The sequence below is a fragment of the Taudactylus pleione genome, unplaced genomic scaffold (assembly GCF_031769625.1).
Source record: "Taudactylus pleione unplaced genomic scaffold, aTauple2 ptg000005l, whole genome shotgun sequence".
Lineage (NCBI taxonomy): Eukaryota > Metazoa > Chordata > Amphibia > Anura > Myobatrachidae > Taudactylus > Taudactylus pleione.
Genome location: NW_028284408.1, coordinates 15,734,846 through 15,750,355, shown reverse-complemented (window position 1 = coordinate 15,750,355; position 15,510 = coordinate 15,734,846). Strand labels below are relative to the sequence as shown.

Here is a 15,510-nt window from a genome sequence, read left to right as displayed (position 1 = left end):
CTAAGTATTGACTGGGGTACACAGCGCAGAACTTCATTTCAGTAAATGGAGTCCTGGTCCATGTGCAAAATGGGTGCCTTTGCTGAACTTGAATTCAATTGGTTCCAACTCTTTGAAGTTTCATATAGAGGTACATACTATATACAATAAACTTTGTACATCCACCTTATTTGTTCTTAAATGAAGTTTGGTTACTTGTTAGCTATATGAAAACTGGCCTTTCCCTGTCTGACACTCAGCTCTTCTTGTATTCTATAAGCAGTAAGTTACTTGCATTCAGCCATTTTTGCTCTGTAAATAAGTTTGCAAGTTGTGTAAAACTGAAAGTACAATGGTCTAGCGGTTTTAAATAATCTAACACTAGTACAGCAAGACTAAGGCCCGTATTCAATTTGAAGCGAAAAGTCCGAGGCCGGACTTTTCGCCGTCATCTGAGGTTTTGCGCGCCCCTGCGTATCCTTATATTCAATTGCAAATGTGCGAAAACGGGACCCGGCGAATTCGAAATCGACGAAAAGTTATGTCTGTTTTGGGGAAATCAGCCTGACACCCCCCTAAAGATGCTCTGACTTGGGGGGTTCACTATGAGTACCTCTGAATAGGTCTGCTAAAGGTATTTGGGGTTTTTAAATGGTCTCAATAGGTGCTATTTAGCTTCTATGAGCAAGTGGTGAAGAATAGTATTTTGAAACTTTTTGGGGGGGGAAACTATTACCATCAAATTTGGGGTACATGAAAATGGGTGCAAGCATATTTTAAAATGTGTAAAAAGCGCTAAAAATGCACCTTCAGCAAGTACCTGTAATCAAAAATATACCTCTCCCATACTTAGACCCCCCCCCACCCAAAAAAGGGCTATTGTGCTAGTTTTTGAATTTGTACCCCCACTTTGATTTTTTTCCGCCCATTTTTTCAAAGCGCTTTTTTGCGGTTTGCTTTGTGGGTTTTTTGACACAGTTAGCGTCAGGGGGGGTGTCCAAAGGGTGCAGGGTGGTTCCCGATTCATGGCACCCCACAACACCAATTCTGCACTTTTTTCTGCCAGGTATTCATATGCAAAACTTTTTCGCCTATTACATTGCAATGTGTTATCGCGCCGGCAAAAAGACGCTAAATTGAATTCGGGGATAAGTTGAAACCGGCGAAAATTACGTCATCGGCAAAAAAGTATTGCTGAAACTGACTTTTCGCTTCTTATTGAATACGGCCCTAAAAGTCTAATTGCAGTGTACCCTTGTTGACACACCATTGTTGAGAAGATTGAACTATATAAAGTTGCACACATCCCTCTGTCATAAATGCATTATGCGGGCCAAACACGGGGCGATTTGAAAACGTACAACACATTGGTACGTTTTCAAATGCAGCCCGATGCATCGCATGCTGCTGTGAATGGTAAACTATGCATCTTACAAGATGCTTCTTTTACCTATTTAACAGCATGACGGATCGCAGATTTTATGGTTTTTCCATAAGATCTGCGATGCCGACGTACGACGGCGGGGACGCGCATCGCCATCGTACAGCATGCCAAACCCCACACGACACGATGTGCACATCTGATCGTTGCGATCGATCAAAATCGTGCACATTGTCTAAAAAATCTTAGTGTATGGGCCGCCTTAGCTAATATTAAAATTAGCTGTAAGTTTGGGGAGATGTTCCTGTGACTGTGATCTCACATGATCATTCACAGCCAATCAGACACTTATATTAATACCATCACAGAATGTTCATCAGGAGCACAGTGAGCAAACTCACATATACTTAGGAATACTTGCAGCCAGCTTCATACTGTTTTGTGAAACAGTGCATTTATAAAGGAATTATGCAACGGTAACATACAGTTAAGGTAGCATATATATGTATGCATAGAGATATGTATGTTTTAATATATATATATATATATATATATATATATATATATATATAAATTGTCTGATTGGACATCTCTTAAATGAGCACTTGCGTTGGTGACTGGTCTCTGTACAAGATATTGCTTATGGACATTTATATTAGTAAAGGTGTGTTCATCATGATGCTTATGCTTTAAGACAGGAGCTTTCTGCCTGACTGATAATTACTTGTGACTGGAAAAAGAGAACTTCTTTTAACCATATGCATGCTAGGTGACATGATCTTGCTTTTTGAGTTGCACGAAGTCATTAATGTTGACTTCAAGACTTCATTTTCCATTTGCACGTTGATTTGGGTTAACGTTCAAAGCTGAAATGTAGTAACAGATTCCTTGTAAGTGGATTAGAAAAGAGAAAAATCTGCACCAATTAGTAACCAGGCTCCTCTGGGATAGAGTGGCAATTTCATAACTGGATTAGCCCACTGTTGAAAGAAGTGAGCTCCTGTGTTTGCTGAGATGTGAAATCTTCCAGTCGTAAAGATTTTAATCTCTCTTGAAGCTTTATGTAACCGTGTCATGTGATCTTAACTTGTGTTGTCGTCATCTGCCCTCGTTTCCTCCTCCTTGATCCCAAAGCAATCCAGGCACCAACATCCCCGCCAAACGTTCTGGAGCTTGTGCATCCTAGTGCAAGAATATTTTCTCCTCCCCTTTTTTTTGCATAGAAATCACAAAGCAGAAAATACTGAGATGACAACGGGCAGCATTGGAAGATTTGTGAAATGATACAGCATGAGGGGCTCACTTGTCAGCTAGTCAGCAGGTTTACACTAGAAAAATCAATGCAATGGACCATTCACCATAGCAGAGACTCTCACATAGTAACCATGAAGGTGCTTGTCTTGGAGCTAGAGCAGCATCTAAAAAGGTATTCTAATTTTCCGAAGAATTTTCTCTTGTGTGTGCTACTTTTTTATGCTGGAGAAATGCAGTCTGGTTGTGACTGGCGATTCTAGCAGAATGATGGATGTATTTTGCACATTTTGGTACCCATGTTTTTCTCTATATTGTCTGCTGTATATCTAAACCTTCGTAACAGACGAGCGACAGTTGGTTTGATAAAAATGATTTCTGTGTTTATAGACTTACTGCTGAGAGATTTCTCCCAGGAAGCCTTTCATCTCTCCGCTTGTACAATAAAATGACAACGTAGTAAAGGATTAGCTGCTGGATTTTCTGCTGCGTCTGTGGTTTATGCTGTTTACCTGACATGACTGGTTCTGGTAAAAATGTTCTCACAGGACGTTGTGTATAAAACCACCTTTTCTGCTGTCCGAGCTAAGGATTTCCCAATAGTTAAGTGCTGTGAATGCTGTGTGAATTTTAATAATTTTAAAGGCTCTTTACTACAATATTGCATTTATTATTAGCATCTGGAAAATTTGGGAATACAGCAGATTTACACATCTGCTTTCTTTGTAGCTAGGAAATATTGTATCCAGTAACATTCAAAAGGGCAATATTTAGTAAAGAGGATACAAATTTAGCTTTCAAAATGAGTGTTAGTAAGGTGTTTTATATAAACTTTATCTTATTAAGATTGTTTGAAGTCACTATATATGCTTACAGTGTTTCATGGTTTCTGAAAATATACATAAATTAAGATAACGGTTTGTCTTGTGCAGATTGGTCTTTCAGTTAATGTAGTAAATATTGTTAGTGTTGTTGCCATTATTCCTTTATATAGCGCCAACAAATTCCATCTTGCTGTATAATACAAATTGTATTTGGTCACATCAGTCCTTTATTCCTAGCTGGAACATTCAGTTTAATTTCATGCCAAAGGCTCACAAATGCATACGTGCCATTAATAACCCAACCAACATGTCTTTGTACCACTAGAGGAAGTCAATGTAGGGAGGATATACAAAGTCGTCTCTGATAGCATCTTGGCTTGAAAACCAACCCAGGGCTGTAGCACTAGTGCTAACCACTGTGCCACCAAATGTTTCCCCATAATGGGAAGGAAGTATAAATTGGTTATGACCTAGGGATCAGTGTAAGGAAGGGAATCGTTTCAATAATTCCAACTTAAACCTTTTTTATTGTTTCTGGTAAGGGGGGTATTGATAACACTAAAAGACCTGTTCATGAAGCATCGATTATTGACCATCGTAATCATTGATAAAAACATCTGATTCAGTTAATAAACTATAAGCCTGGGAAAGGTACAAAACCGTGCCCTGCCAAGTGAGAGCGTTCACAGTGCTGTGCCTACTAGTCACTGTGACCAATGGGTCTATGTACTAAACATTGGAGAGAGAGAGAGAGAAAGTGGAAGGAGATAAAGTACCAACCAATCAGCTCCTACCTATCATTTTTCAAATGAAACCTGTAAATTGACCGGAGCTGATTGGTTGGTACTTTGTCTTCATCTACTTTCTCTCTCCAAGACATATTACATAGACCCCCAAGTGAAGTCACTATTTAGAACGAAGTGGGTAGATTGGGATTGCCTGGCCACCGGAACTAATCCAAATATAGTAAATTGATCAGAATTATTGGTGCGATATCATTAAACCCTCACTATCAATTTGGAATACTTTGCCAATCATTTCAATAAAACAGATTCCGATCCCTAGATCTGTGTTGTGTTTACATAGGGGGTGATTTAGAGGTGGACGCAAAGCATGTGACTTTTGTTGCAGCCGCTACTGCGAAATGATACTAATTCTACAGCCAATGTTCTGTCAATTAAGATGCCAACCGGCTGCAGCTCAATTCAGCACGCTGTTAATAGTGCCGGGAAGGAGTTCCTGAAGCTATTCAATTGACCGCACTGTTATGTCCGACTAAAACCACTTAAGTCAGAGAATGCCGGTTACTGCACCTACAGATGGGTGTTTAGTCACCCTAACTGGCTTTCTCTGACTATAGTGCCGGCCATGAGGCTGTTAGCGCCACTCTAATCCAGAAAACAGCATCGCGGCTGGCACTTAAGTCAGATTTTCTGATCGAAGCTCAGGCGGGTATGAGAAGAAATTCTGTAGTCTGACTTAACAGCGCAGTCAATTGAATAGTTCTGGGAACTCCTTCCTAGGGCTATTCAGCATCGCACTGAATCGAATCTCCCCCATAAAAAAACATCTAATCTGTGAATTCATTTCTGCAGTTGTGTTTAATGCAATACAAGGCACCATTACATTAGAGTACTCCTATGTGCAGTGGAGCTACAAGTGCGACTAACTGCGGAACACTGACTGATGGATCATAGGTTGGTTTAAAATGCTCAATCCATAAAAATCTGACCACTTGAAACTCCCATTGTGACTCCGGCTTAAAAATAATGCAGTAGAACCAAAGGAGTAGGAAAATTAAGTCAGAACAGGCCTATGTAAGTTAAGCATAAATCATAATGGATACAAGTGGGGTTGGCAGAAAGGGGTCATATATGATTGGTTTCTCCAGAGAACACGTTTACTCATTACAGATTCTAAAGGTGGGGTGCTTACACAAATCAAGCTGATGTTTAGCATTGTGCATGGTTATCTTAAACTTGGGTGCATTTGTTTAGCCAAGGAAAACCCAATAGTTTGGTAGTGAGTGTTGCAAACAAATATATACGCTTTGTATGCGCTACATGCTTCAGCACTCGGCAGTCCTGTTCTGTGAGCTTGTGAGGCCGACTGCTTTACGCCTGAGCTGCTACTGCTCCTACACATTTCCACTTTAATTACTCACAATAGTGGTACTTCCAGGGCAGCCCAAACGATGACAAACTCACTGAATCATCTTATTGCAGTGCAACATTAAAAGTGACTATGCTCTTCCATATAACCCATACTTCTGCTGTTTGACTATGTACAGTAGATGGCATTTCTGTATGCACTGTTGGCAATGGTTGTGGCTCAAATAGCCTAACTCACTAAATTTTGACTGTGTAGTGTGTGTATATAATGCAATGTCTCCTTGTTATATATGAGATGTTGCAATGGAAGACTGTAAGCATGTTATTGCATTACCCTTGCATGTTATTAATTTTAGAAATTAGGGATATGCAGGCACGGATTAGTTCGGATTTTCCCGCCAAATTTGGATTTTTCCCGCCAAAAATCGGGCCTCAAAGAGGCAAAACGTCATCTTTCATGGCCAAACCTCATCATTCCTGGACTAAAGTCCATGAAAGATGACGTTTTGCCTCTTTCCGAGACCTGATTTTTGGCAGGAAAAATCCGACCTTGGCGGGAAAATCCGAACTAATCCGAGCCTGCACATCCCTACTAGAAATACACAAAAATCTAAACGTGGTAGTCAGTATGTATGCCTACATGGATGAGATGTATTTGTTATGCACCAATGTGTAACGAGTGGTGTTTGGATTTGCAACTGTTACATATGTTGTGTGTATAAGGTGTATATAACACAAATGCATTCTGTGTGTATATTTGGGTCCCATTCCCAAGATATTTCATTATGATATGCAAATATTCCAAACTACGGAATATTCCATCATCCAAAATACCCCTGGTCCCAAGCATTTTGGATATGGGAGACTCATCCTGTATAGGAATAAAGATCTGCACGTTTTCTTTTTGCCTTCCACATGTCTCAGACGCTGTGAATAAAAGTTTGTATAATGCCCAACTCAGCTCTTTATTTTGTTGAAGAAGGGGCGAATAATGTTCCATTTGACCTTGTTTAATACATTTTTCTTTTTTTATCCTGGTTTTAATCTTTGGTTGCCTTTTGTTTTTCAGTTATGTTCATGTAGTAGTGTCTAATTGTAATGCAAGACTATTCCTAACGTATAATAATTTGGCCTTATTGTTATTTATATAGCGCACACATATTCCGCAGCGCTTTACAGAGACTTGTTGGGCACTCACATCAATCCCTGGCCCAGTGGAGCTTACAATCTGTATTACACACACACACACACACACACACACACACACACGTTAATTTGTGTTGGGAGCCAATTAATCTACCAGTATATTTTTGGAGTCCTTATAACATTACTCTTTTACATGTAGTGTTCACTCTAGGTGCAGGGTGCTGATCAGTGATTAGGGCGTATTTAAATTTTGAAGGGCAAAATTGTTTACGTGATGTATTGCTACAGCTATTGTAGCTATAACAATACATCACGTCTACTATGTTGTAATTCAAAATTTAAATATGCCCTCATCACTGATCAGCACCCTGCACCTAGGGGTAAATTTACTAAAGTGAGAGTTTTTAGAAATGGAGATGTTGCCCATAGCAACCAAACAGATTCTAACTATTATCTTCTAGAACAGGGATGGGCAACATCAGGCCCGGGGGCCATATAAGGCCCGCGAAGTCATTTGGTCTGGCCCTCTGTGCTTTTTTCTGTTAGCCTAATCTGGCTAGCAGGGTGCCTAGAATGGCACACTACAGCCAGAATCTATGCAGCAGTGCCGCCTGAAACTTCCTTAGCACGCTTCAGATTGTCACAACGCTGCCCTTACAGCTCTCGACATTGCTGTAATCACCAGCGATTGTGGCCCCGCCCCAACTCTCACTTTAGTAAATATACCCCCCAGAGTGAACACTATATGTGTAGATCATTATGACATGACATAACAGAATGGGGAGTGTGTTCCTTTCCTGTTCTGTGCTTTTAAATCAGTGGTGTGCAACCATTTATAAGTTATGAATGAAAGTGTGCCATTTTCCTGGGACCCCAAAAGAGGTGTTGCCCTGCAGTATGTACTGTGAGTCACCTTTACATCTTGACGTTTGTTAAAATAATGATAAATAGATCACTGTTTGATACTCTGCTACCATACAGGCATTGTCAAACACTAGAAAGATTGCTGCTAGCTGTAACTTTACTCTATCATTTGGTAAACACAAATACCAGTTATGTACAAGTACAATGCTATATTTTGTTGTCTCGTAACAGGACAGGATTCATTATTGGGACTTTAAAAGTTATGTTCTTTAATCTGAATTATTCAGCCTTACAATCTGGCATGCTGCTAACATTTGCTGAACAAAAAATGTTTTAGAAAAAAATATATAATTTTACAGAGCAGAAATTGAACGAAAGCTGAAACTTGCAATGGTCTACTAAGTTTGTTAGACCAGCTCTGTTCAGTCAGCAATCCAGATAATAACACAATACTATGGTGTGATGTAATATTCTCCATAACTGTAGATTTTGCAAAACCAATTTAGCCATTTGTAGATGGCACAGAACTGTTAAGGGACATGCTGGTAACCACGGAGGTTGCATGGGATCGGTATGATTTACCGACAGGTAAGTACATTTTCTAATAAGTATATTTTCTAACCCCCCCCTTGCCCCCCCCGCCCCCCCCCAACCTTCCCTTAGGGGTGCCTAAACCTAACCCCCCCCCATTCCCCGCAGCCTAACCCTAAGTCTCCCGGTGGGGTGCCTAACCCTATCCTCCCCCCGGGGTGCCTAACCCCCCCTTCCCCTAGCCTAAACCTATGTCCCCCACGGGAGCCCCTAACACCCCCCACCCCCGCGGCTGTCCGCGCCCAGCTTACCTGTTGCCTCCCGGCATAGGTCTAATGACAGGCGTCTGGACTTCGACGCCTGTCATTTGTACCTTGCCGGGATTAGACAGTCAGGAAGCCGGCGGTTGCGATTTTGTCCATCGGCTTCCCAGTTGCATTACCCCTACTTGTGGGTGTGAGACAGGTAAGAGAGAGGGAAGTCCAGAAATGGGCTATATCTGTATTTATTTTCCTACTTATACTTGTAGCAAAGGATCAACTAACAATGAGCCGCAGCATTGTGGTTATGATGTGGAGACAAGTCTTCTGGGGCATGTGGCTGTGATGGCATAGCTGGGCTTTCATGCTAGCCAATGCAAGACATTGTACAGCATATAATATATGTGGATTTGCAGTTTGTGCTGGGTAATGGCTGTGACATGGAAGCCAAGGAAAAGTAACCATTTGTTTTATCACAAAGAATGTGTGCTTGTTATCTTGGTAAATAGCAACTCATGAGGAGAATATCAATGGAAGTTTCACGAACGAATGCTGGAGTGTGATGTGCTGTGATGGGGAGAGGTCAGGCATCGTGCCGCCAGGTGGCGCTGCAGCGCTGTCTCCCCTTTGCGAGCATCTGTTGTCCCATGGACATCTCCCAGCCCAGCGCGCTGTCTCCGACCTGTGTGCGCCTCGCGTCCATGTACTCAGACGTGCTGGCGAGTGCAGCTCCGTGTTGTGGCAGCTACTAGCCCGATCTGCGCATTAGTTATTCTTCTGTGACTCTATAGCAGGGGCAGGTGTACCGCTGTCAGTAGTAGGCCGGCCACCGGCGCTGTGCAGGATGGATGGGGGGGGGCACATACACAGGCGGAGGTGCAGTGTTCGGGATGTGAGACAGCTGTTGATATTTGTATGGCAGTGGCCGCATCTTTCGCCCATATATCACCCCATCCGTATTCCGGCACTGAAAGAGTTGCTGGGGATTGAGGGGGCGGTTCCGAGTTACGGTTCAGCCAATGGGCGCGCCTTGCATAGATTATGTAATGAGGCCGGCTCACAGCTGAGCCTGGGAAGCGCTGACCTGGGACATTCTCCCCGCAGCAGCAGCAGCAGCATCCTCAGCATCCCTCTCCTACTCCTCTCCCCGGCGGCTAGCGATGTAGAGCGGCGGTCGCTGCTATGGATCTAGGGGTGTACCAGCTCAGGCACTTCTCCATCTCCTTCCTCTCCTCCCTGCTGGGCACAGACAGCGCCGCCGTCACCCTAGACAGCAGCAGGTAACTGGCAGCACTGGGATGGGTGCACCATCTATCTGTGCATACAGCATGCGATGCAGATCTGATTCCCGACTCTCCTGCGTGTGTACACCCATCTGGCACGACAGGGATCGGGGCACGGATCACCCCTCTTAGATGCTTACTGCGGGGTGTACGGGGATTACATCTCCTAGATGCTCAGGATTATCCCTCCCAGCTTCACAGTTTTTGGGCAGCGGGTGTACGGACCACCCCCCTAGATGCCCAGATTAGGGTGGTGGTGGTGGTATGTGAATTTTCTCTCCTAGCTGTGTACAGGTTGGGGCAGTAGGTGTATGACTCGCCCCTCCTCGCTGCACAGGGAGGGGGAAGGGGGTATATGTGGATTAGATGTCGTAGCTTTGTGTGTGTAGAATCCGTGTAAATGGTATTATTAGCGGCGAGCATGTCTCACACCTCACTGCTATGTACGTGCTATCAGTACCAGCCCTGTGTAATAATGCTGCATAATAACGGGCATCTCTCTCTCTCTGTTGCAGCTCCTCTGGTGCCAGCGTGGTAGCGATCGACAACAAAATCGAGCAAGCCATGGTACGTATGTAAGCTGTGCTGTCACACACCTATGTATATTAATGTACATGTGTACTGGGGAGAGCGCCGGGCCCCGGGATGCAGGCAGCGCAGCCCCCGATCTTTGCGAGTGGAGCGCTGCTGCTGCCCGGGGCTCTGCTGCCGCCGCTCTCACGCGATGATATCCCCCGCTGCTGCTCGCTGTTACTAGGCAGTAAGAGAACCTTTAACTCCCGGCTATAAATATCTCGCGATGTGATTGGCCCGCGCCCAGTCAGTTTGAGAGAGGCGGGGTTTAGCTGTCATGACGTCACAGGCGGAGAGGAAAATACTATGCGGCAGCCTGCGCTGCTCAGACTAGCTGCAGCCGGTGTGTGCCGGGATCTCTAGGCTATTGTTGTCCTCGCAGTGTCCATGCTACTCCCATCTGTAACCAGGGAGGCCTTTATTATACCATTGTTAGTGGCCATAAACAGGCCTTTCTTCATCCACTTAATCGTTCACATATATAGCTATATATAAATATATCGTATACAATGCAGATACACCTTTCATTGTACAGTAGTTATAAATACAATCCGAATATTTTGTGTAAAAGTCAAATATAACCTATATCAAAACACATTGCTGCTAAGTATACATAATTAGGTTGCTACTGTCAGTGTGATATTAAAGAAAAGTACAGGCAGCAGTCTCACTTTCCCCCAAGGCACCCCAGGTCATTTTAGTGGTTTGGCTATTCTTAATTTGGATGCATTTAATTTGACCTGAAGATTCCAAGATCAGGGGTAACATTAAACCTTATTTGAAAGAATCCATTATGGCATCGCATCCATACTCCCAAGTGCCCCATCTCCAAACCACTGATCCTGCCTTGTAGTTGTAGAAGTGTTTACAAAAACAGTGTTTGATAGTAATTTCATATGATCTCATTAAAGACAGGCCATGTTTACGTCTAGCATACATATGTGGCATCATTAATAGTGAATACATTTTACATAAATGATTGTAAATGCATGAAATATATATATATATATATATATATATATATATATATATTTTTATATATTCCACAAATAAAAAGAAATCGCAGAAACCATGGCTGATCAGAGGGTTTTTTTTACTTCCATGAAATTCTAGTTTTCTATATTAATAGAGTTACAGAGCTTCTCTGTGACCATTTGCAGATTGTGTGCGTCAGCGCTTTCTCCCACCCTTGATTAAAACCTAAGCGTATAGGTAAAAACAGAATGGCTATTGATGCCATGAACTCGTTCTGCAATACTCATATGGTACTTGTATTAATGTAACAATATATATGTTGCGTATTAATTTAACACATGTACTTGTTAGAAATCCCCCCCAATATATATATATATATATATATATATATATATATATATATATATATTTTAGCTATCTATATCTGCGGAATTTTGCAAATCACACCGTAGCTATATCTGTTTATATGGTCGCAGACCTCCATGGGGTGTTCTGTTTTAAATATACATGTCTGTCTTAAAATATTGTACAAGGTGGCCATAATTAAACTTCCCTATTCAGAGCTGTCTGTAGCTTTACATAACAATCAGAATGTCACCAAATTTGGTAGGGAGACTTATTTGGACATGGGAAGCAGGATTCTGCAGATACTTTTTGCAATAAATTTGTAATCGATAGCGGGAATATGGACAGACAAAATGACTTAGTGCAAAAAGTTTATTACAGTTTAGTCTAACAAGTTTTTTCAGGAAATCCTACTTTCCATGTCCTAATTAGTCTCCCCACCAAATCTGGTGACATTCTGATTTAGATCAAGCTACAGATGACTCTCAGTAAGGGCAGTTGAATTATGGCTACCCTGTATATAAATTTTCCTCCTTGGAATGATTCATTTACCATTCTACATTTATCATTTCAGGTTTATCAGTATAGAGAAGGGATCTATTTGCTTTGCCTGCCCTTTAAAATATCATTGTCATCATCTCTCAAGAGTATTTCCCCATCTATCCCATTTTTCTATATAGCACTATTATTATTTTCCTTTTTGATTTCTCCCAGCTGGTAATTCATGGTGCGATTATTATTTGGACCCCCTTTTACATCCAGAAAATGTTGTATTGCTTGAGATGTGAGATGTAAGCCCACAATTTTGTGTTACAGGACTTGGTTAAGAGCCACCTGATGTATGCAGTTAGAGAAGAAGTGGAGGTCTTGAAAGAGCAAATCAAGGAGCTGATAGAAAAGAACTCCCAGCTGGAACAGGAAAACAGCTTATTGAAGACTCTGGCCAGTCCCGAGCAGCTCGCCCAGTTCCAGGCTCAGCTGCAGAGTGGCTCTCCGCCCTCCTCCTCCTCTTCTTCATCATCATCCTCCTCCTCACAGCCTGTAGCGAGCACCCCGGCACCTGCACAGCCAAGCTCACAAAGCTCAGGCACCTCTGCATAGCAGATCTAGCTCTTCAAAATATCTTGCAATGTGGCTTCATCCAGTCTGACTTTTCCCAGTGAGCATACGCTTTCATACCACCATGACAAATGCGGAAGAGTTTTGTCACCATCCAGTCATATTATTTAGAAGAGTCATACATATGATACAATCCAATAACACACTCTTGAGTGCTTTAAAGCTTGGACTCTGACATTTACAGAGGAGGTGGTCAAATCTCAGCCACCTATTTAGTTCTATGAAGTGTCCTAATAATTTCAGTGACTGTAAAATTCACAAGATTCTCTTACCTTGGATGTGCCTCTGATCTACACCCCATATTTAAGGAGCAGGTACCAAACGTGCCTCCCACTTTCTGACACAGCTTCGTTGTAAACATCCTCCGTTTCAGTATTAAATAGCTGTTTTCATACCACCTCTTTTTCAAACTTTGACTCTGAGGAATTATTCTTTTGAAGTGTTACATTGGGAATGATCTGTTCTATATTGGACTACAGGAGATCGTGTAACACACAGAACACTGCATTGTATGCGAGCTGTGAATCCTTCAGTTTTTGTTTTTTTAATTATTTTATTCTGCCCATAAGACGCACCGCTGTAAATGATGCAGATCTGTTCCAGCATACAAGTGGCTGAGCAGTGGACTGGACTGGAAGTAACTCTAGGTTTTTGTTTCTCTGCAATAGGGAGGGAATCTTAATGCCACATAGACACATTCCCGCTGTGTAAAGGTATTGAAGTGTACTCTGTTTATCTCCTATTGGTCAGCTGAGCCCTTCATTTACAATATGTTATTGATATGATTGGATCCATTGATACATTGTGAGAAGATGCTGTTGGAAACTAGGAATATTATTATAATTATTATTTCAATGAAGTTTATTTGCCTACTGTATATTTGTGTATGTAGTGTAAGTACTCTGTAAAATAGAACACTTGTAAGTACTACTTAGGTTGTACAGATTGAAATTTAGTGGTTTAATTGGCTGAACTGAAATGTTTTGCCTTATTTTTGTTTTGTGGTTTATTTTTTTATTTTTAAAAAGCTGCTTTCCCTTTAGGAGCCAGGACAGGCCTGGTGATCTGGCACTAAAGGCGTTAGCCAAGAGCACACCTGCACAACTGTTTTAGGATAGAAACAAGCAACCTGTCTCTCTCCAACTGTTATTGAAGCAGTAGTCTAGGAGCAATGTCCTGGTTGTCAGGACATGCTGGGATTTTTAGCGCAACAAAATGGAGCGTATCAGGTTGCCCAACAATCGATAAGGACATGGCAGATTCAGCCATGTTTTTTTCTTGTTTTTTTTTTTTGTTTTTTTTTTAAACTGAATTTGCATTGGCTGGTGAGTATCTTTTGAGGTAAAATCCAGCTCACTGAAGTTTTTCCTTTTGGTTTAATCACTCCAGATACTGACCACATTCTGCAAACATAATGGGATATTTGAGCTGTAAGGTAGTATGCATTCGTTGTGCATGTTCTCTAAACAGTTGTAACACGTCATTGTATTTAACTGTTGCACTTGTCAACTTTCAATAAAGCATACATTGTTGGTAAAGAAATGTCTTCCAATCCATGGAAATTATTAGTACATAATGGTGGTCTGGGTGCTTTCTTATACACAGATGGTTGTGTTAGTCATATACAATTGTGATTTACCAGACAAAGTAAAAAAAAGGCTGTGTACATTGAGACTGTTATTGTCAGACTAGCTTTTTTTTTTTTTTTTTTTCCCAAGTGATTTCCTTTTACTGTTCTTTTTCTCCACACAGACCAGTTGGATTTTCCTCTGGAAATGAGCTGTGTTGGCATATTCCAGTATGCGGGGAGCTATAGCTGTGCTGCTAAGCTCAGTAGCTTTATTATGAGACACATAATAACTTAGCAACAAGCCACTCCTACACCGACTGTGAAGGGTTTCCCATGCAAACAGCCTGCAGGCACATGGAAAATCTTGCGTGGAGTATAAGCATGTTGGCCTGAGGTTTAAAAGGCTATTACCGCAGCTACATTATATATAGGCACTCAGTCTTCATTCTTCGCTGAAATTCTTTTTTCCATACCTCCAGTTTCAAATCATTTACTATACTTGGCAGTCTGCCTCTCCCCAGATGGCTGGAATGTTCCCTATTTTTATGTTGGCACAGGGCGTGGTTAGAAATATCTCCCGGTGATTTTTGTGGATATTTTCAGCATGTTAATCCTCCAGGAAAAAAAAACATTTTCATTTCTAATTTTAGTATTTGTCGACAAGGTGACGTTGTGTTCTCTCACTCCTTCACTGTATATACAGAAGCTTGCAGATTAGGAGCATGTCAAAGAGTGTGACATATGTGTAGTTCTTCAGTCTAGAAAATATTTCAATTACATAATAAGATTTGTATCTAAACACGTTTTAGCAGTGCTGTCACTGATGTAACTGTAATATTGGTCAGCTAGAGATTAATGAATGGACTGGTCATGACTGCCTGGCACCTCCATTAAGTTCATTACTGCATGAAGTCACTGGGATGTCTAGCAGGTAAGCTGTCTGAGGAAGAGGTGACAACTGCTGTTGGCTTAGTTGCTTGTGTAATATACCTTTTATATTACTATAGGATATGTAATGAATGTCTTACAGATGTATTACACATGTGTTTTTTTAGAACGTTGTGTTATTCTAGCCAGAACATTTTAGCATTGTGAAGCTGTGAAGTGCTCCCAGAGTGACACATGATATTCAATAGGAACACACTCTTCCTGACACACGAGCCATCTTCTGTGATGACCTCCCAGTCACGGCTCATGATGTATGGTTTGTTTTAAAAATAGATTTGTCTGAATTGACTATATGGATTCATGCATGCTGTAATAATGTTTAAATATTGTATTATTTAAGTTGTTACTTA

General features: G+C 41.5%; 1 protein-coding gene across 1 annotated transcript in view; it reads left to right on the top strand.

Annotated features, from left to right (window-relative positions):
* Nucleotides 1-14,184, top strand: part of TSC22D1 (TSC22 domain family member 1) — a 111,767-nt gene extending 97,583 nt beyond the window's left edge. Inside the window, exons 2-3 of the mRNA XM_088442476.1 lie at nucleotides 10,146-10,197; nucleotides 12,340-14,184. Of these exons, the coding sequence (XP_088298602.1) occupies nucleotides 10,146-10,197; nucleotides 12,340-12,624 (337 nt within the window). The 3' untranslated portion in view covers nucleotides 12,625-14,184. The remainder of the gene's footprint in view (nucleotides 1-10,145; nucleotides 10,198-12,339) is intronic.
* The last annotated feature ends 1,326 nt before the right edge of the window (nucleotides 14,185-15,510 follow it).